The 23,762-nt window shown below is 41.5% G+C and overlaps 1 protein-coding gene across 1 annotated transcript in view; it reads right to left on the bottom strand.

Annotated features, from left to right (window-relative positions):
• Positions 1 to 23,762, bottom strand: part of myo10 (myosin X) — a 351,157-nt gene that overhangs the window by 170,762 nt on the left and 156,633 nt on the right. The window contains exon 4 of the mRNA XM_080204973.1: positions 11,611 to 11,798. Coding sequence (XP_080061099.1) covers positions 11,611 to 11,798 — 188 coding nt within the window. The remainder of the gene's footprint in view (positions 1 to 11,610; positions 11,799 to 23,762) is intronic.

Genomic DNA, 23,762 nt, shown 5'->3' with positions numbered 1-23,762 from the left:
TGAATCATTGCATGTGTGGAGTTTGCACATTCTCCTCGTGTCTGCGTAGTTTTCCTCTGGATGCTCTGGTTTCCTCCACAGTCCAAAGATGTGTCGATTGACCCTGCTACATTGTCTCTTAGTGTCAGGGGATTAGCTAGAATTCATGGGGTTATGGGAATAGAACCTGGGTGGGATTGTGGTCAGTGCAGACTTGATGGGCTGATTGGCCTCCTTCTGCACTGTAGGATTCTATGATTCTACGAAAACAAAAGCACTTCATCAACTTGTGTCTTTTTTCAGCTATGTCTGTACCACAAACCTTGAGACTATTAAAACTGTCTCCCTGATCCAGAAAGGAAAAGGATCAAATGGCATGATTTAACACACATCAATGTAAAAACTACATACAGAAGTTAGATTCACCATAAGGCAATTTGTTTCTGCAGATCAACAACTTTCTGTATTTATGATTTGTTACAGAACCAAGGAAGCACAGCAGTGACCCCAAATGTGACAGCCTACACTCTAGAGTTATAAAAGAGACAGTGTTGGTGCTGGCTATGATTTTCCAAAATTCTTTCAATTCAGGAATGATGCCCAAAATTGAAAGCTGACAAACGTCACATCACTTTTCAAGAAAGGAGCGAAAGAGAAAAGTAAACTATAGGCCAGTTAGCTTTTCAGTTGTTGGAATTTATTTTTAAGGAAGTCTTCACAATACATTTATAAATACATTGTATGATTAGAACAAGCCAACATGGCTTTACTCAGGGGAAATCCTGTTTGACAAATGTGTTAGAGGATGTAACTAGTAGGGTGGATAGAGGGGAACCAGCAGCTGTAGTATGCCCAGATTTCCAAAATGCATTCAATAAGATGTCACACATAAGAATTCATGGATTTGGGGGGTGGGGGGGTAATACATTTGCATGAATTTAGATTTGGTTAATGGACAGAAAACAAAAATGTGTATAAACAGGGCTTTTTTTCAGTGGAGTTCTGCAAGGATCAGTGTTGAGGCCTCAGATATTTACAACCTATATTAGACTTAGATGAAGAGACAAAGAACAAAGTATCTAAATTTGTTGATGATACTAAGCTAGGTAAGCTGTGGGGAAAGACATAGAGTCTGCAAATAGATATAGATGGGTTAAATGGGTGGGCAACAAGATGGCAGTTATAGGGAAGTGTGAAGTTATTTGCTTTGGCCGTAAGAACAAAAAGCAGAATGTTTTTTAAACAGTGAAAACCTTGTTAGTGCTGACTTCAAAGAGACTTGGGACTGTTCATGCAAGGAATGTGCAAAGTTAATAAACAGCAAATAATTAGGAAGACAAATGGCATATTGGCCTCTATTACAAAGGAATTGGAGTACAACACTTAAGATTTCTTGCTACAATTGTACAGGGCTATTGTGAGGCTGCATCAGGGAGTACTGTGTGCAGTTTTGGTTTTCACATTTAAGAAAGAATATACTCGCTTTAGAAGGTTCACTCAATTGGTCTCTGGGATGATGAGGTTGTCCTATAATGATAGGCTGAATAAACGGGACTCATATTATCTGGAGTTTAGGAAAATGAGGCAATGTCTAACATATACACAAAGGAGCTTGATAGGGTAGACACAAAGATTAATTCTGGTCAGCTAATCTAGAACAAGCGGACAGCATCTTAGGATAAGAGACTAAATGAATACTTAGGACTGAGATGAGGAGAAATTACTTCATTCGAGCGATTGTGAAGCTTTGCAATTCTCTACCCTAGAGAGTTGCAGATGTTCCATCATTAAATACAGTCAAGGCTGGGTTGGACAGATTTTTGATCTCTCAGGAATCTAAGGGACATGAAGAACAGGAAGGAAAATGGAGTTGAAACCCGAGATCAGTCATGATCATAGTGAATGATGGAGCAGGCTCGATGAGCCACGTGGTCTACTCCTACCTCTTGTGTTCTTATGTTCAAATGCTTGTTCAAAGAGATGGATTTTAAGCATGGTCTTAAAGGAGGAAATGGAGGGATGGCACAGTGGGATAGTAGTTACACTGCTGCCTCACAGGGCCAGGAACCCAGGCTCAATTCTGACTGCCTCTGTGGAATTCTCCCCATGTCTACGTGGGTTTCCTCCAGGTGTCCGGTTTCCTCCCATGTTCCAAAGATGTACAGGTTAAGTTGGTTGGCCATGCTAAATTCAAGAGATTAGCAGGATAAATATATGGGGTTATGGGGACAGGGCCTGGTTGGGATGGTTGTCAGTGCAGTTCAATGGGCTGAATGGCCTCCCTGTGCACTGTTTAATTCTATGACTTTATGGACTAAATGTCTGAAGGCCCAATCTTGGGCAAAGATAAGAGTCAGACAAGAGATTAGAGTTCTTCTGGGCAAGGTTGAGGTTGGCAGTGGTGTGATGCTATAGGTTTGGAGAAGAGTACAAAAATAGAATATAGGCAAGGGTTTACATGAGGATAAAAATTTTAAATTAGATGTTTTTAGGGATCAGGAGCCAAAGTTTCAATGTAAAAATGAATCAATTCTTAACTAACAATACATTCACACTTAAAACTGCCAGACAGAAAAGTGTAAAGTTCAACAGTCCAGTATGTTGCAGTTTTTGTAACATTCATGACGCATATTTTTAATATGCTGAATGCTATTTTTGTAAAAACAATCATTTAATTTAATTTTGGAATTGTCACTTTGCTGCAAAAGTGCCAAGAACATGATCTGAATGCACTTGTTTAACAACAGACATTCTTCATTGTCAATAACCATTTGCAATGTTGAAATGTTGCTCATTTGTCATTTTTATAATACTTCTGCTATCCAAAGTACATAGTATGTTTCATAGCCTTGTCTTCAGCTCTCTCCTAAAGTCTGACTCATATCCCAATCCTCACCTTATATGAAGTTGAAAGAACACTGCTATATATTAATAACTTTAACCACTTGGTATATTTGGCTTGCAAAGATCAGAGAGTGACTGGTTGCGATTCTCCCATCCCGTTATGCTAGTTTTTTAATGCAGCAGGTTGGGAGGTTGTTGCATCGGCCAATTTGCAGGGTTCGCGTGAGCATTCACGCCCCACTTGCCCCTCTCAGCGCCGGATTTCCAACAGAGTCTGCTCTGCGCCGGAAATTTGTGGGAAGATGCAAAGACCTCTGACATGGTCATTGTAATATAATTTAAATATGATGATGGGGGCAATCAGCACTCCCCAGAGGGTTGGGCAACAGGGTGCCCCCTAGTCATTGGTACCCTGGCAGTGCCAGCCTGTGCCCCAGCACTGCCCAAGGGACAAACTGCCAATGCCCAGGGGGCACCTTAGCACTGCCCACCAGACATGGGGCAGTTGCCAAGGGGATGGGGCATATGGGGGATGGGGTGCCCCACTGTCACTCTGCATAGGGATTGACAGAGGAAGCAGGGAGGCCAGCAATTGAGTCATGAGGGGGAACAGGGTGGGGTCACGACGAGCCAGTGTTTGCAGGGGTCGTGGGGCTGGCCAGCAATCAGAAAGCCATCAGTGTAAGACCACTGTGCCAATCTTGGCACTGACAGATCCATTCATGCGCAGGAGACTGCTTAGTATGTTGATTTCAGACTTTCCAGCAAGAATAAGCTGAACCCCCCCAATTTTCAGTGATATTCATGCTTCCTGCAGGGCACAGAATGTGGCAGATACACAAATTCGACACTTAAAATTTTTTGGGAGAATTCCACCCTTTAAGCTAAAGCACTACAATCACTTTATAACTTACGATTCTTTCACTTACATCTTCATTAGCCAAGTACCTGTCTGAATTTTTATTTATAGTGCTCATTACCGGGTTCGAAGCAAATCCTTTTAACTTAGTGCAGAAAGCACAAATCTGTTTCCCATTAGCCATTTCCTTGCTGTGCTATGTTTCCACGATGCAATAAGGGTGCCAAAAATAAATGATCGTTTCACATCCAATTTATTAAAAAAATAAACCCAGTTAGGAATGCCTTGAATCGGTTTGCTTGTCTTTGCTTCCAAGTCAAACGCACACTGCATTTAAGATAGCTGATGTTATTGAAATGGGAAAAAAGTTTTTAAAAGAACACTCTGTCTCATTCTTAAAAAAACAATGATTGTGAAGTCAAACAGTTTAATAAGGCCTTTAATTCTGTTCAATGGTACATTTTTTCTTACTTCCTGATTATTGCAGAAATAATCTTTTTTCTCAGCGGATACAAAAAGCAAGGCAGCTTTTTGTCAATGAAAGCTAGCTTCTATTCACACACACAAGAACCCAGTTTCTTCTCTCCCAGTGCTGTGCAAACCCACTTCCAGAGATCAAATAGCATACAGGACTGCACTTTCAGCCTGAAACCAACAAAAAGAGCAAACATGCTATGAATATATCTACTGAAAAAGACTGCTCATCTTACAACATCTTGGAAAAATCATTCAAACAATGTCACCAGCCCCTTTGAAGTGGTGTAAATAGAATGCTGCTGAGTTATGCTTAGAACATAGAACATTACAGCGCAGTACAGGCCCTTCCGCCCTCGATGTTGCGCTGACCAGTGGAACCAATCTAATGACCCTCTAACCTAAACGATTCCAATGTTATCCATATGCCTATCAACTGATCATTTGAACCCCTTAAAGTTAGCGAGTCTACAACTGCTGCAGGCAGGGCATTCCACTCCTTTACTACCCTCTGAGTAAAGAACCTACCTCTGACATCCGTCCTATAATTACCACCCCTTAATTTAAAGCTACGTCCCCTTGTGTTAGCCATCACCATCCGAGGGAAAAGACTCTCACTGTCCACCCTATCCAATCCTTTGATCATCTTGTATGCCTCAATCAGGTCACCTTGTAACCTTCTTCTCTCCAACGAAAATAACCTCAAGTCCCTCAGCCTTTCCTCATAAGATCTTCCCACCATACCAGGCAACATCCTGATAAACCTCCTCTGCACCCTTTCCAATGCTTCCACATCTTTCTTATAATACGGCGACCAGAATTGTACACAATACTCCAAGTGTGGCCGCACCAGAGTTTTGTACAGTTGTAACATGACCTCATGGCTCTGAAATTCAATCCCTCTACCAATAAAAGCTAACACACCGTACGCCTTCTTAACAACCTTATCAACCTGGGTGCCAACTTTCAGGGAGCTACGCACATGTACACTGAGATCTCTCTACTCGTCAACACTACTAAGAGTCTTTCCATTTGCCCTGTATTCTGTACTCCTGTTATTCTTACCAAAGTGAATCACCTCACACTTTTCCGTATTAAACTCCATCTGCCACCTCTCAGCCCAGCTCTGCATCTTATCTATGTCCCTCTGCAAACTGTAACATCCATCCTCACTGTCTACAACTCCTCCGACTTTGGTGTCACCAGCAAATTTACTAATCCATCCTTCTACACCATCTAGGTCATTTATAAAAATGACAAACAGCAGTGGCCCCAAAACAGATCCTTGAGGTACACCACTTGTAACTGAACTCCAGGTTGAATATTTCCCATCAACCACCACCCTCTGTCTTCTTTCAGCTAGCCAATTCCTGATTCAAACTGCTAAATCACCCTCAATCCCATGCATCTGCATTTTCTGCAATAGCCTACCATGGGGAACCTTATCAAACGCTTTGCTAAAATCCGTATACACCACGTCAACTGTCTTACCCTTATCCACCTCTTTGGTCATCTTTTCAAAAAACTCGATAAGGTTTGTGAGGCACGACCTACCCTTCACAAAACCGTGTTGACTATCGCTAATCAATTTATTTCCCTCTAGATGATTATAAACCCTATCCCTTATAATTCTTTCCAAAACTTTGCCCACAACAGAAGTAAGGCTCACTGGTCTATAATTCCCAGGATGGTCTCTACTCCCCTTCTTGAACAAGGGGACAACATTTGCTATCCTCCAGTCTTCCGGCACTATACCTGAAGCCAATGACAACATGAAGATCAAAGCCAAAGGCTCTGCAATCTCCTCCCTAGCCTCCCAGAGAATCCTAGGGTAAATCCCATCTGGCCCAAGGGACTTATCTATTTTCACACTCTCAAGAAGCACTCTTGGAGCTCAACCAAACATTCATAATGAAGCTGCTTGAAAAATAGATATCTGCTTGTCTGTTCAACCAGTTTCAGTTCTCAATGTTTTTGGACATTGAATGTCCAGCTTGAAACCTGCAGCTAGTACAGTCATCAGCCAACAGGAAATCTTCAAGTATGCTCTTGAAGACTTTGTTCTTTGCTTGGATTCATTGCAGTTTCCCACACATGCAATATTTGATTTCGATGCTAGGATCACCATCGTGGAAGATATTGGGAAGGATGGGACAGAAAAACATGCTGGAGTGTTCACGTTAACACACAGCCCTGTAACTCCATTAGTGACTGGAAGCATGCTGCCATGGAACTGTCAAACTATTGTGAGGAATTTCTCAGGGTACCCAAATTATCTTCCAAACACCCCACTAACGTCTCTAGAGAAGTAGTGTCACTAGAGAGGTAGTGCTTGGTCGACTAGCGGGACTGATGGTGGACAAGTACCCAGGACCGGATGGAATGCATCCCAGGGTTCTGAAGGAAATAGCAGCGGTGATAGTAGACGCCTTAGTGATTATTTACCAAACCTCGCTGGATTCTGGGGAAGTGCCGGAAGATTGGAAAACGGCTAATGTTACGCCGCTGTTTTAAAAAGGTAGCAGGCAAAAGGCAGGGAATTATAGGCCAGTTAGTTTAACGTCTGTTGTTGGAAAAATGCTTGAATCCGTCATCAAAGAAGAAATAGCGAGGCACCATGAGAAGAATTGTTTGATCGAGCAGACGCAGCACGGATTCGTTAAGGGGAAGTCGTGTCTGACAAATTTATTGGAATTCTATGAGGATGTGACTAGTTCGGTAGACAGAGGGGAACCGGTGGATGTGGTGTTTCTCGATTTTCAGAAGGCGTTTGATAAGGTGCCGCACAAAAAGTTGCTTCAGAAGGTTGGGGGCATGGAGTTGGGGGTAAGGTGTTAGCGTGGATAGAGGATTGGCTGTCTAATAGGAGGCAGAGAGTTGGTATCAATGGGTGCTATTTAGATTGGCGGTTGGTGACCAGTGGAGTGCCACAGGGATCGGTGCTGGGGCCTCAACTATTTACCGTTTATATAGATGATCTGGAGGAGGGAGCTGAGTGTAGGGTGCCAAAATTTGCTGATGACATGAAGATAAGTGGAAAAGCAAATTGTGCGGAGGGTGTGGAAAGTCTGCAGAGGGATCTAGATAGGGTGAGCGAGTGGGCGAGGACCTGGCAGATGGAGTACAATGTTAGCAAGTGTGAGGTTATCCACTTTGGCAGGAATAATAGTAGGAGGGATTACTATTTAAAAGGGCGAAAAGCTGCAGCATGCTACGGTGCAGAGGGACCTGAGGGTCTTTTGCATGAGTCGCAAAAACCCAGTCTGCAGGTGCAGCAGGTGATCAAGAAGGTGAATGGAATGCTGGCCTTTATAGCGAGGGGGATAGAATATAAAAGCAGGGAGGTCTTGCTGCGACTGTATAGGGCACTGGTGAGGCCGCAGCTGGAGTACTGTGTGCAATTTTGGTCGCCGCACTTGCGCAAGGATATTTTGGCCTTGGAGGGAGTGCAGAGGAGGTTCACTAGGCTGATACTGGAGATGAGGGGGTTGGACTATGAAGAGAGGCTGAATAGACTGGGTCTGTACTCGTTGGAGTTTAGAAGGACGAGGGGGGGATCTTATAGAGACGTATAAGATAATGAAGGAGATGGATAGGGTAGAGGTAGAGAGATTCTTCCCGCTCAGAAAGGACGGCAGGACTAGAGGGCACAGCCTCAAGATAAGTGGGGGGCAGTTTAGAACGGAGTTGAGGAGTAACTTCTTCACTCAAAGGGTGGTGAATCTCTGGAATTCTCTGCCCGTTGAAGCGGTGGAGGCTGCCTCGCTAAATATATTTAAGACACGGGTAAATAGGTTTTTGGTAGGCAAGGGAATTAAGGGTTATGGGGAGAAAGCGGGAAAGTGGAACTGAGCCACTTCAGATCAGCCATGATCTTATTGAACGGCGGGGCAGGCTCGAGGGGCTAGATGGCCTACTCCTGCTCCTATTTCTTATGTTCTTATTCTCTATGTGTAGAAGTGGCAATAAACTCACCAATCTGCAACAATCATACAGGAAACCCACTCCTCACCATCACTGGCAAAATATTTGCCAGAATCTTTCCAAACTGGAGTCAATAATTAAAAATGAAACAGCTAATCATTTGGGAAAGCTGAATATAATTAAACCGGGTAAACATGGTTTTATGAAAGGTAAATCACATTTGACAAATTTGCTCAAATTCTTTGAGGATGTAACAGAGCCAATATGTAGATGTAGTCTAATTCTAATTTCCAAAAAGACATCTGACAAGTAATGGAGGCAGGTGCATGAAGCAAAAATCTATGGAATTAGTGGAGATGTGTAAGCATAGATTGAAAACTGGCTGTCACATAGAAAACAGAGAGCTGGAATAAATGGGTCTTATTCAGTCAAAATGAGTGGAGTGCCACAGGGATCAGTTCTTTTCCCTCAATTGTTCACTGCTTCCATTAATGATCTGGAGGAAGGAACAGTATGTAAGATTTCTAAATTTGCTGATGATACGAAGATAGGTGAAAGGGTAGGCTGTGATGAGGACATTGAGATTCTGCAACAGGATATAGATAGATTGGATGAATGCATGAACACCTGGCAAACGGAGTTTAATGTGGGGAAGTGTGAAGTCGCTTTGGTAGAAGGAATCAAAAGGCAGGTTATTATCTGAATGGAAAGAAGCTACACGTGAGTAAAGTAGAGAGGGACTTGGGTGTTCTAGTGCATGAATCACAAGAAGCTAGCAAGCAGACCTAATAAGTAGTTAAGAAGGCAATTTGCATTTTGGCCTTTATTGCAAAGGGGTTGGGAGTTTAAAAATGAAGAGGTTTTCTTGCAATTATGTAGGGCATTGATGAGGCCTCACCTGGAATATTGTGTACCGTTTTTGTCAAACTTTATATGTATCTTTATATGCCCTGTTTGTGATCAGAACTCCCACTCACTTGACAAAGGAAACCTTTGGTAGCATTTGCTACCAAATAAACGTTTGGACTTTAACCTGGTGTTGTGAGACTTCTTACTGTGTTTACCCCAGTCCAACGATGGCATCTCAACATCAGCCTAGGTCAGCCATGATTGCACTGAATGGTGGGCCTACTCCTGTTTTTATTTAAAAGCAAATTACTGCGGATGCTGGAATCTGAAACCAAACGAGAAAAATACTGGAAAACCTCAGCAGGCCTGGCAGGAGAGAAAAGAGCTGACGTTTCGAGTCCAGATGACCTTTGTCAAAGCTTTGACAAAGTCTCCCATAATTAGAAATCATCCTAGTGTCCTACCATTCATCGAATACTTATTTGTCAAATTACTCCATCCAAAGTGCATCACCTCACACTACACGGGGTTAAACTCCATCTGCCACTTATCTGCCCATTGATCATTCTGTCTATATTTTCTTGTAACCCAAAACACTCCGCCTCACTGTTAATCAGCCATCCAATCTTTGTGTCATCTACAAATTTACTAATCCACCCATCACAGTCAATGTCATTTATATAAAGGACAAATAATAAGGGGGCCCAACACAGATCCTTGTGGTACACCACAGGACACTGGTTTCCAGTCACTAAAAAGCAGGCTTCTGTCATCACCCTCTGTTTCTGACAATTGAGCCAATTTGAATCCACTTGATCAAATTACCTTGTATCCCATATGAATTTACCTTCTTTACAAGTCTCCCACGTGGGACCTTGTCAAAGGTTTTGCTGAAATCTACAAACTACATTGACTGCACTACCCTCCAATACACACCTAGTTATCTCCTCAAAAATTTTAATCAAATTTGTTAGGCATGATCTTCCTCTGACAAAGCCATGCCAACTATCCCTGATCAAGTTTTGCCTCTTCAAGTAGACATAGATGCCCTCCTTCAGAAGTTTCACTAATAGTTTCCTTACCACTGACATGAGGCTCACTGGCCTGGTTTATCTCTACAACCCTTCTTAAGCAGCAGAACCACATTAGCTATTCTCCACTCATCTGACACCTCTGCTATGGCCAGAGAGGAATTGAAAATTTGGGTCAGAGCATCTGCAAACTCCTCTCTTGCCTCCCACTGCAGCCTAGGGCACAATCCATCTGGATCTGAAGATGTTTCCACTTTTAAAGCTGCCCACATCTTGGCCTTCCCTACGTCAATTTGCTCAAAAACCTCAATCTCTTTCCCTGAATTCCATACCATTGCCCTTAATCTCTTGGGTGAAGATGATGTGACTGCAGTTTCCCCTCACAAAAGTAACATAAAAATCACATGGTTTTGTGGTGACTTCAGCCAGGTTGGTGAGGTTGGCTTGCTAGAGTATGGACTACCTGATGAGTCTTGCCCCTTTGCTTTGGGAGGAGTGCAGCAGAGTTGCCCTTGACGTGCCAACTGCGTTCGATTCGCGTGCAGCCATTCCTGTGCCTCTTGCAGAGGAGGTTGTCAGGTTTGGCTCTGCATGGCCCGGATGTAGGGATGGTCCTGCTGGCTTATGCTGATGATGTGCTCCTCATGTTCATGGGTCCAGTTGACCTGCGGAGGATGAAAGAATGCGAGGCAGTGTACTCCGCTGCGTCCTCCGCCGGATCAACTCGCCCAACGGCTCCAGGTTCCTGATCAGTTCGTGGGAGACAGGCCCCCTTCCAAAGGAGCTCAGGTCTTTCACCTGGAGCTGGACTGACCTCCTCTACTTGGGGGTCCATCTCTGCCCAGCCGAGGAATCCTGGCTGGTGAACTGGCAGGAGTTGGAGGCTGAAGTCTCTGCTCGCCTGAGTCACTGGACAGGACTGCTCCAACACTGTCCTACAGGGCACGAGTTCTCGTTATAAACCAGTTGCACACCTCCATGTTGTGGTACTGGCTGGTCACTTTGACCCCTCCCCCTGGCTTTGTCAACAATATCCAGAGAACCCTCATGCGGTTCTTCTGGAGCTATACAAATGTAAGTCTTTCTATTTTTTAGAAGCTAACTGCAGGTTATTTCCCAATAAATCTGTAATGTTGTATAATTACTAAATTTCTTGGACAAGTCTCATTATATATGATTGGAAGCACAGTCATCATCTGCATCAACACTTACTGCTTCTGAAGAAGCAGAATGAAGCACGTTTTAAGACATTAATCTAACATTGGAATTTTGATGATTGCTAGTAACAGCTCAAGCTTTGCTTGTGTTGAAACAATGTCATTTAAGTTCCTCAATGAGAATATTTGTTTGCAATCACTCCAGGATACTCTTTCATCTCTGCAATTTAAACGAATATGCTCATTTGATTCGGCAAAAAATATCTTTCCCCCTCATCGTAAGTCAAAGTTTCAATTAACTGCTGAGTACATTTATATTTCATATAATGGTGCTATTAAAAAATGTGTCTGTGAAAAAGATTTTGTGTATGCAACCAAGTCGTGTTCAAGCATTTATGTGAATCCACATGGGATGTACTTAATGTGTGTTGTTTTCCACCAATTACTGAACATTCACTCAAATGACTATTCCATTGAAAAAGTGGCATTTTACCTTATGAGGACACATTGATTGTCGTTGCATTTCCAAAGGCAGCGATAACATTCATTTGCAATGGCAAAAATGTGAGGTGCTATTTCTCCCAAATGATAATTGCTGTATTGCTCCATTGTGGTTTTATCATAAAGTCCAGGAATTGGTTTGTAAGGATTCACCGACACCAAGATGGAGCCTATGTAAGTCTGAAAATGAATTAAAAAACAGAACTGGTTATCTTCTGTTAAACCATCCACTTTGGAAGACGGTGCTCAATAGTTACGATTATAATAATAAAGCTAAAATTAATATTGACAAATATATTCTTTTCAGATAAAATATAGAAGCGGAATGATATCCATCCAAGAATCCTCAGGGAAATGTTATGCAAACCCATTGCCTTTATTTTTAATAGCTCTACTTTGGATTCCATGAAATAGAAGGCTAATAAGTCCCTAACTTTTAAAAAGGTGGTGTGATGGTCCCAGGTAAATATAGGCCCTTTAGTTCAACATCAGCAAACAGAAAACTGCATAAGCATTGGGATAAGAATATTATATTGGCAATCCCCAAAATGCTTAGAAAAAGGGATGATTTTGTCTCCACAAAATGGCAATCTGGTATAAAATCCCATGAGAACTAGAAAATGTGAATCTCACCAGGGAGACCTTGTTTTCTGATTTCCCACTCGCCCATCAGATGTAAGAAGTTTCCACCCAGGAATATCAGGAATTTTATTTCAATGCATTTAAATATAGTGAGAGAACTTCCCCACTGTATCTTATGCTCACATTAGGAACTCCCTCCTGATGATAACAGGTTTTTAAAAATGAAGGGAACCCACCATGGGTACACAGCTAAGTATAGCCCCCAGGAGGAAGAGGGACTTGCCCAAGCAGTGCTCTGGCACTGTTCCTTGCCAAGGAGGCCCCTCTGGGGAACTTTATTTGGGGGTGGGAGAGTGTTGAGGGAGGGGTAGTTCATTTTTTAAGTCGGAGATGGGGATGCCTTTTTGTTTTGAAGGGATTCCCAGCATTCCTGGCCTTTTCTGGCCCCATACCACCAGCGTGATGGCGTAGGCCAGGCCTGCATAATGTGCTGGATTATCAGAGAAAAGCCAGCTGTGTGTGGGACATTACAAATATTCCAAAAAAATTTAATAGGGTACAAGATCAAAGTCTCTGGTATTAGCTGCAATACATTGAGTTGGACAGAGGACAGATTGGTAGGATATGAGCAGAAAGTTGATATTAATGAATTTGGATCTGTTTGGAGACCAGTCACTAGTGGTGTGCCACAGTGATTGCTCTTCACAGTTTATAATGACCTAAATGAAACTGTTTGTGACATTGTTTAAAATAGATTATATTAAGATTGCTGGAACGTCAGGTCTGTAAAAAAAAAAGTCCTACAAGTGAATCTTGAGGATTGACTTGCAATTGGTAAATGATAACTGATTTGAAAAAGTTCTGTGTTGTGCATGTGGCAAGGCAAATTAAACATTCATACACCTTTTGGGGAAAACATCAAAGAAAACTGATTGAAAAACTGGATGTTCAAGTGCATGGATCCCTAAAGGTTCCTAAGTGATGTCATGAACTGAAAGAGGAATCAGTGTGTTGAGGTGCATTCACAAGACAATTGATAAGACTCTGTATACTGTTTTATCCCTGCAAAAGACCTTGGCCAAGTTTCACTTGGAATCTTGTGTCCAACTTTGGTTACTTCATATGATGGGTGATATTTAAACTTTGGAAAGAAATCTCGAACTAGGCATCACCCATTTAAAACAAAGATGAGGTAAGGTTTGTCTCACTGAGAATCATGAACCTTTGGAACTCTCTTCCTGAAAAGGCGGTGGAAGCAGAGTCACTGAATATTTTTAAGAGAGAGATGGATAAATTATTACTAAGCAAAGGGGCGATAGGTTTTCAGAGGTTGATTACCATCAGATTTGTGGTTACTATCAGAAGAGCCATGATTTTTTTTAAATGGTGGAGCAGGCTCAAAGGGCTGAAGGACTATTACAGTTCATATGGTCATATGCAACAGCAGGCTATTAGACAGTTCCAGTCAGCTTAGTTATGAAGACAGGATGAAATAGCTACAACTTTGCTCTTTACAGGCCTTTAATTGGGTTTTACAAAATGATGAAGGGAATAAACCATTGGAGTCAATCCAAATAAACAGGTTTGGGAATGCTAGGAATCTCAATTTCAAGCCATATAAGGTCATATATAAACATTCTTTTCAAAAGATAATGAACTTCTAGAAGAGGTCAGCTTTTGCAGTGGATTGCAATGTACTAGATTCTTTCAGTCATTGGATGAAAGTCATCTCTTAAATAACATGGACACTGCAAAGCATCAAAGATAATCATGACCTCCTTGACTAGTTTCGGTCATCTCTGGAGAGGAATTTGATATTTTTCTATAAACTGATCTGACCTCTCTGAGGTCATATAATGGGATGGAAGGTGTATACATGACGACACACGTGCGTGTGCAACTGGCTAAGTGAACCAGTTTTTTGCTGTCCATTATTTTCATATGGCTATATAAACAATCACATTATAACAGGATTTTATAAATAATACTGCATTCACAGTAAGAGGATAATGTTTAATAAGATAAAGCAATTTCTTAGTTGAGATTACAGAATGAACTTTGTACCTCAAAATTGACTCTTTAAAATAATAATTAAATGCTTGTTAAAATTCGAACAGAATTTACAATATCAAGCCAAAATGAATGGGAAATTCAGTGCAACAAAATAAAATTACAGCTAACTGTATGCTTGATAGTCCTCAATGCGGTTACCTTTATAACTTAAATCCTCTTGTGCAAGTACAGAAGATTCTATGAAACATTAAAAGCTGAAGGGTGTTTTCAAAGCTGCTTAAATTGGATCATCTTTGGACACGAGTTTCCAGAGGTTAATATGTTGTAAGTAATTTTAGAAGCAGTTTGCATGATCTAAATAGTCAAGCAGAGTCATAGAATCATCGTCATTGGGGTTTACAGCACGGAAACAGGCCCTTCAGCCCAACTTGTCCATGCCGCCTTTTTTTTTAAATGACTAAGCTATCCCAATTGCCCATGCTTGGCCCAGATCCCTTTATACCCATCTTACTCATGTAACTGTCTAAATGCATTTTAAAAGATAAAATCGTACCTGCCTCTACTACTACCTCTGGCAGCTTGTTCCAGACACTCACCACCTTCTGTGAGGAAAAATTGCTCCTCTGGACACTTTTGTATCTCTCCCCTCTCACCATAAACCTATGCCCTCTAATTTTAGACTCCTCCACTTTTGGGAAAAGATATTGACAACGTAGCTGATCTATGCCCCTCACTATTTTAAAGGCTTCTATAAAATCACCCCAAAGCCTCCTACACTCCAGAGAAAAAAGTCCCAGTCTATCCTGCCTCTCCTTATAACTCAAACCATCAAGTCCCGATAGCATCCTAGTAAATCTCTTCTGCACTCTTTTTGGTTTAATAGTATCCTTTCTATAATAGGGTGACAGAACTCTAAGTATTCACAGTATTCTAAGTGTGACCTTATTAATGTTTTGTACAACTTCAACAAATGTCTCAGCTCTTGTATTCAATGTTCTGACCAATGAAACCAAGCATGCTGAATGCCTTCTTCACCACTCTGTCTACCAGTGACTCCACTTTCAAGGAGCTATGAGCTGTACCCCTAGATCTCTTTGTTTTGTAACTCTCCCCAATGCCCTACCATTAACTGAGTAAATCCTGCCCTGGTTCAATCAACCAAAATGTATCACCTCGCATTTAACTAAATTAAACTCCATCTGCCATTCGTCAGCCCACTGGCCCAATTGATCAAGATCCCGTTGCAATCCAAGATAATCTTCTTCACTGTCGACTATGCCACCAATCTTTGTGTCCCCTGCAAACTTACTAACCATGCCTCCTATATTCTCATCCAAATCATTAATATAAATGACAAATAACAGTGGACCCAACACCAATCCCTGAGGCACACCTCTGGTCACAGGCCTCCAGTTTGAAAAACAACTCTCTACACCCACCCCCCCCGTCTTCTGCCATCAAGCCAATTTTGTATCAACTTGGCTACCTCACCCTAGATCCCAGGAGATTTAATCTAATGCAACAAACTACCATGAGGTAGGTACCTCGTCAGAGAACTTGCTAAAGTCCATGTAGACAACATCATCTGCATTGCTCTCATCTTTCTTCTTGGTTATCCCTTCAAAAAACTCAATCAAATTTGTGAGGCATGATTTTCCACTCACAAAGCCATGCTGACTGCCCCTAATCAATCCTTGCCTGTCTAAATGCCTGTAGATCCTGTCTCTCAGAATACCTTCTGACAACTTACCCACTAGATGTGAGGCTCACTGGCCAGTACTTCCCAGGCTTTTTCCTGCAGTCCTTTAATTTCACCTCAGCAATTAGTTTCAACAAAGGCCATTTCTAATTCATTTTCAATCAATGGACATTAGTATCAATTAGTATCATTTTGTCCAAAGATGTGCAGGTTAGGTTGATTGGCCAAGCTAAATTGCCCCTTAGTGTCCCTGGATGCATAGGTTAGAGGGATTAGTAGGTAAATATGTAGGGGTATGGAGATAGAGCCTGGCTGGAATTGCTGTCGGTGCAGACTCGATGGGTCAAATGGCTTCTTTCTGCACTGTAGGGTTTCTATGGTTCTATTTTATTAGTTATTATATGGCATGTTGACACACTGGTTAGCAGTGTTGCCTCACTGCCAGGAACCTGGGTTCGATTCCCGGCTTGGGTCGTTTGAACTTTCTCCCGTGTCTGCGTGGGTTTCCTCCGGGTGCTTCGGTTTCCTGCCACAGTCCAAAGATGTGTTGGTTAGGTGGATTGGCATGCTAAATTGTCCCTTAGTGTTAGGGAGATTTGAAGGGTGAATACGTGGGTTTACGGGGATAGGGCCTTTATGGGATTGTTATCAGTGCAGACTCAATAGACCGAATGGCCTCCTTCTGCACTTCAGGGATTTTATGATCTTATAATACTCATTTAGGAAATATAATTATCAACTAGACACAATTCTAAGTATTTATCCAAGAAAACTTTAATAAGATTCTATTTGTCACTGTATTTTCTTCTCCAACAGTCACTAAACCAAAGAGCTAACTTTCAAAGCTAGCCATATTAAAGATTTTACTGATAAATAGAATGTTTTGTGATACTTTAATATTGGTCAAGTTGTTTTCTCCCTGAACCATACAAAACAAATATTTGTAGATCTGTGCTGAGTTGGGATATTGTATTTCTGGAATTGAGGAAAAGCTCAACACTGTGAAAATATACCCAGAAGCACAATTAATTTGGCCTTCCAAATTTGAGTTACATCTAGAAACAACATTTTGACTTGTATATAGAAATGAAGCACTGACGATTGGAAACCGTTCAAGAGTGAAGAAGTTAATCTAACACACATCTGTATTGGATTACTCTTTCACCAAGACACATTATTGAGCATTCAATCCCTACTACAGAATTTAAGTACGTAATCTGGGTCAACAATTCAGGGCAGTTTTCAAGGAATCAGACACGTTGGGAGTGAAACTGCTCTACAGCAGCAATGCAAAAGAGCAATGCAATGTATGAGTGGCCAATTCTTCACATCAGATTTTCCATTGATCAGAAATTCACAGAACAATAAACCAAAATCTTTTTGGAGGCCCATTTACAACTATCAAGGTCATTTGGAAGTGAAGAAAATAGGCAATGCTTCCTAAATTGGAGAAAATAGAAAATACCACGATGAAAAGCCAATTATCAATTTTCTATGAGTCAATTTTGCACTGCTGATGCAAATCAGCTTCACTTCAATATATCTCAGTAAAGATATTAAAATATTATGTCCTATTTGTTAACGACATGTTAATAGTCTTGTTAGGGTACAAAGATGATGGACATTACTTAATTACCTACTCAAAGAACTTTTAGAGAGAGACCACTAGGATACTGGGTTAGTCAGTAGGAACAGTAAGAAGTCTCACATCACCAGGTTAAAGCCCAACAGGTTTATTTGGTAGCACAAGCTTTCAGCGGTGTCACTTCTTTTTCGGGTGAGTGAGGAGTTGTGTTCACAAACAGGGCATGTGTAGACACAAACTCAATTTACAAGATAATGATTGGAATGCATGTCTTTACAGCTAATCAAGTCTTAAAGGTACAGACAATGTGAGTGGAGAGAGGGCCAAGCACAGGTTAAAGAGATGTGTATTGTCTCCAGACAGGACAGTTAGTGAGAATTTGCAAGCCCAGGCAAGTTGTGGGGGTTACAGATAGTGTGACATGAACCCAAGATCCCGGTTGAGGCCATCCTCGTGTGCGGAACTGGGCTATCAGCTTCTGCTCAGTGATTCTGCATTGCCGTATGTCGAAAAGGCTGCCTTAGAGAAAGCTTACCCGAAGATCAGAGGCTGAGTACCCATGACTGCTGAAGTGTTCCCTGACCAGAAGAGACCACTCCTGCCTGGTGATTTTCAAGCGGTGTTCATTCATTCATTGTTGTAGCATCTGCATGGTCTCCCCAATGTACCATGCCTCAGGACATCCTTTCCTTCAGCGATGTCCCAAAGCTGGAGAGACCATGCAGATGCTACGACACAGATGAATGAACACCACTTGACAATCACCACGCAGGAATGTTCTTTTCCTATTGGGGAACACTTCAGCAATCACGGGCATTCAGCCTCTGATCTTTGGGTAAGCATTCTCCAAGGCGGCCTTCACGATACACAACAACACAGAATCGTTGAGCAGAAACCTGATAGTTAAGTTCTGCACACATGAGGACAATCTCATCTGGGATCTTGGGTTCATGTCACACTTTCTGTAACCCTCACGACTTACTTGGGATTGCAAAATCTCACTAACTGTCCTGGCTGGAGACAATACACACCTCTTTAAACTGTGTTTAACCCTCTTTCCCCTCACATTGTCTGTACCTTTAAGATTTGATTACCTGTAAAGACTTGCATTCCAACCATTATCTTGTAAATTGAGTTTGTGTCTACATATGGCCTGTTTGTGAACTCAACTCCTCACTCACCTGAAGAAGAAGCGACACTCCGAAAGCTTGTGCTACCAAATAAACCTATTTTTACTTTAACCTAGTGTTGTGGGATTTCTTACTGTGCTTACTCCAGTCCAACGCTGGCATCTCCACATCTTAATCAGCAGGAGGCAGACATACATAATGGTTCATTCTGAAAATAAAGACACAATCAAGGAAAGGATTTGCATCTACTTTCATACTTCACCATCTGGCTTGAGATTATTTATTACCATTAGCCCTTCCACGTGGACATTAAAAAATTCCATGAATTCCATGTATCCAATGAAGAACAGGGGAGCTCTCCCAAAGGCCGAGCCACCACGAGAAACACACAGACTGGTCTGTCATCTCATTGCTGTTGCATTATAACACATAGCGATAACACTTCAAAAGTATTGTTTTGACCGTGAGCCAACAACAAGTTGCATTTGTATTGCACCTCAATAAGTTCACCTTCCCCCTTCCTCCCTCCCCCACCCCATGCACTTTACAGAAGAATAATTAGGCAAAATTCAATACTGAGCCCAAGGAAACATTGTCATTGACAACTTAAATCTTGGTTAAAGATATTGGTTTTAAGGAGCGACTTAAAGGAGAAGAGGGCTTAAGAGGCAGAGTTTTATGAAAGGAGTTTCAGTGCACAGGGTCTAGATGGCTGAAGAGCTGGTGCAAAGATGGTGATGGATACACAAATGGCTTGAACTGGATTCTTTCAGGGTAGTAGGATTGGGAGATACTACAGAAATAGGGAAATGTAGGCAGCCTAACTTTAAAAGAACTCTGGCAGAGATACATGCAGGAAGGAACATTGGAGTGACGGGCACAAAGGACAAAGGGAGGGTAAGCCTGATAAAATCATGGAAGCTTTTTGGAATGCGCTGAAAGGAAGACGCTGGTTATCACAAAAGCAAAACACTTCAGATACTGCAAATCGGAAATAACAAACAGAAAATGCTGGAAATATTCAGCAAATCAGGAAACACCCAGGAAAGAGGAGAGTTAATGCTTCAGGTCAATGACCATGTTTCTTTACCTGTTCCATGCTATTCCATTTGATTCTCTCCCACCAGCCCTTCTGTCGTCATCACATGTCTCTTATCATACAGACTCCTTTGATCCTTTTTGCACTCTTCCCTATTTGACCAATTTTAAATCTATAACATTTCTAACTTTTCACAGTTCTGACAAAAGGTCATCAATCTGAAACATTAACTCTGCTTCTCTTCTCCATAGATGCTGCCAGTTAGTAACATAGGAGTAATAAAAAGTAGTTTGGGTGAAGTGAACTGAGCTATCAAGACATATGGTCTAAGATTGGGACTCTTAAGAGGGGGAAGGAATGGATTCCAACAAGGCTGAAAAAAAACAATGAAGCCCAAACTTGTGACAGTGTAAAACAGACAGATAGCTACACTACCTGGCAGATGAAAAAGCCAAGGGCTGATTAGTGAGTGCGTGGGGGAGAGGGAGTGATACAGCGTGTGCATGTTGGGGAGTGAACAAAGAACAAAGAAAATTACAGCACAGGAACAGGCCCTTCGGCCCTCCAAGCCTGCACGGAACATACCGCCCGACTTAACTAAAACGCCTTACCCTTCCGGGGACCATATCCCTCTATTCCCATTCTATTCATGTATTTGTCAAGATGCCTCTTAAAAGTCAGTACCGTATCTGCTTCAACCACCTCCCCCAGCAAAGTGTTCCAGGCACCCACCGCCCTCGGTGCAAAAAAACTGCCTCGAACATTTCCTGTAAACCTTGCCTCTCGCATCTTAAACCTGTGACCCCTAGCAATTGACTCTTCCACCGATGGAAAAAGCTTCTGACTATCCACTCTGTCCATGCCTGTCATAATCTTGTAGACTTCTATCAGGACAGAAACCTCACTAAGTTTTAATTGTTGCATGTTATGTTTTTTGCCTGTTTAGAAACATTATACTTTCTATCGGTTGAAAGGAGCATAACTCCACATTCATAAAAGTTATTTGGCCTTGTCAACTAAATCAATGTTAAAGATACATTCTGTGTTGCCAAATTCCCTGTGAAACAGCAGCATCTGAGATAAAAATATTATTTTGTGTCATTTGAAACATTCAGCACAAAATTAAAAACTTATTAAACTCATCTCGCGATAAAATCAATGATGTCAAGATGGCCTTTAGGGTAACTTGGTGTAATGTTTCTGTAGATCAGTGATAATTATGAATTAAAATATGAATGTTAATAGCAACCGCTCTTCCTGGCTAAGGTCCATGAGCTTGAGTGGCTCGGATTAAATGATAGGCTGGTGAGTACATAAAATAATATTTTTACATGGATTTTCATTTTTGAATCATTTATTTATGTTGATCGATGTTAAGCATTTTACAATTATGTTACTATGATGCTTTATTGTTGTTTTATTGTTGGTGCTTGGGGGCCACATTAATTTTCATATGTTAAATGAGATGGCATTGAAAAGATTAGGGAAGCATGATTATGTCACTAAAAAATATATATTTTATAGTTAAAATTATTTTATAACTGTATTAAAATGGGGGACTTTGAATCACAGCTGTTGAACAAGTCATTTTACATTAAATGAGTGCTGCCAAATTCGCCATGTAGATTACAGATCAAAATTCCTCAGAATACGGGAGATTGAGAGTTTTTTTTCCAGAATTGCTACTGCAAACTGCCCTGGTTAGACACTAGTACAAAAGGCTAGATAAGTTGAAAGTTTACTTACTTGATTAGGCGCCAGGCAGATGGTTGTAATTAGTACCACACTGTAAGGCTATGAACTTACCTCTGTGAAACGTCAACAACTTCCTCCCCCCATTGAACATTTCTTAATGCTGACTGGCTGCCAAGCACAAGTTTGCATTAGCTTTTTCTGTGAGTCAGCGGTCTGTACTCCTGATACCCCAGTTATATGACATGACTTTTGCTACTGAACACTCGTTATTTCTAAAAATGAGCATCCTCAGGATTATAAAATTGGACAGATACAGTGAGCAGGGAATTTGTTCTAACTGTCTCAAGATGATGTATTTAAAATGCTGAACATTGCTGTAAGTGCCACGTTAACTTCATCTACATTTTCTTTAATTAGCCAAGTCCATTTAAAATGAATTACAAGTAAAAGAAATTCTCACCAATAAGCTGGTATCAAAGACAATGGAGCATGCCCTCATTACAGCAATATAAAAGCTGATTAATTTCTACCCTTCCAAAACCCAGATAGGTTTGACCCTATTACAGTGCTATTGGCTTAAATTAATTTTGTCAAAGCTGAATTTTCTTTTTTCAACTGAAGCACACTCACTTATGGTGAATTGTGCTGATCACCATGTTATTTATCAGTCACCCTAACAGTGGTGACTGAACTGTGAATTTGTCAGCTTTCAATAGTTAATGGTTAGGCAAGATGGAGTCAAGATGACTCAAAGGCAATATGCTGATGATAGAAAACGGAATCAAATCAACCCTCTGCGGCAAACTGGAATCAAATCAAGTATTTCCTACATTGAAATGCAGATGGTCACTAGTCTGGTGTGCTTTAAATTCAGTTCACTCTAATCAAATTGGAAATGTACTAAAGTGTTACAAATGTTCAAGGAAACAGATGGAAAGTAAGGGTAACACAATAATGATTTCACTGTTTCAAATTATGGGGACAAATCTGACTACATTGTGATAAAGTATGTACAATTCGCAACAATGAAACCACGTAAAACGTTCAGAGTTTATTCATACTTCAACCCCCAATAACCATCTTTATAACCGTTATCCTGATTTTTAAAAACCTGCTTAGTTTCATCTCACCCCACCTGGGCACTCAACTCTGAGTCTTGTGCATTCACATTCCCAACTCCACCTCACAGCGGCGGTTTTCAACTGAATAATCAAAGAATCATTTTGGCCCACTGTGGCTGCACCACCTCTCCAATTGAGCATTATGACTAAGTGCCAATCCCCTGCATTCAAATAATCATCCAACGTCCTCGTGAGTGCCTTGATTGAACCTGCCTCCACCACACTTCCAGGCAGTGCCTTCCAGAAAACATTTTTTTCTCGTGTCACATTTGCTTCTTTTGCAAATCACTTGAAATCTGTGCCCTCTCTTTCTCAGTGCTTTTATGAGCAGGAATGTTTCTTCCTTTCTACTCCGTCCAGCCTACTCAAGATTTTGAACACCTCTATCATCTCTTAGCTGCCTTCTCTCTAAGGAGAGAGGCCAATTTATCTCTCCAATTTATCGTCATAATTGAAGTTTCTCATCCCTGTAACCATTCTTGTAAACCACTTCTCCAATATGTTCATATCCGTTCCTATAGTGTAGCACCCAGAACTGTACACAATATTCCAGCTGTGGTGCGACACAGAGTCATCTAGACTCGAAATGTTGACTCTATTCTCTCCCCACAGATGTTGTCAGACCTGCTGAGGTTTTCCAGCATTTTCTGTTTTTGTTTCAGATTCCAGCATCTGCAATATTTTGCTTTTACCTCAGTGTTTAAATCTCTGCGGTTCTCTTCCAGGAGTATCTTCCCCCAAGAAGCTCTTCTCTCCGAGAGGATTTTCATTTGTCTCTTGCACCCTGTACACCCTCACTGCTGCTCTGACAAAGAGTCATCTAGACTCAAAATGTTGATCCTATTCTCTCCCCACAGATGCTGTCAGACTTGCTGAGATTTTCCAGCATTTTTCTGTTTTTGTGTCTAACAGTTGTCTTATGTACATTCAGTATAAACTCCTTGGTCTGCAATCTGTGTCCTATTAATAAAGCCCAGAATACTATGGGCTTTATCAACAGCTCTCTCCATCTGTCCTGCTACTTTCAGTGATCTATGCACACCGAGGTCAATGCACTTAACTCCTGGGGAATTCCATTCACTTTCCCCCAGAAGAATGTCCTGCATTAATTTCATGACCTGTGTAGAAAAGGTGGGTGGGTGGGCAGGCGGCGGGCAATGCAGGGGTGTAAGGGCAGGCGATGCAAGGTGAAAGGGAGGGCAGAGGACCCGGTGAGAGGGAGGGAGGGACAGCAGGCGACCAACCCGGTGAGAGGGGGAGGGAGGGAGAGCGGGCGGCCT

This window comes from Carcharhinus amblyrhynchos, chromosome 2 (assembly GCF_965287045.1).
Source record: "Carcharhinus amblyrhynchos chromosome 2, sCarAmb.v2.hapA, whole genome shotgun sequence".
Classification (NCBI taxonomy): Eukaryota; Metazoa; Chordata; class Chondrichthyes; order Carcharhiniformes; family Carcharhinidae; genus Carcharhinus; species Carcharhinus amblyrhynchos.
The sequence above is the reverse complement of the archived record's forward strand: the minus strand, read 5'-3'. Positions and strand labels throughout refer to the sequence as shown.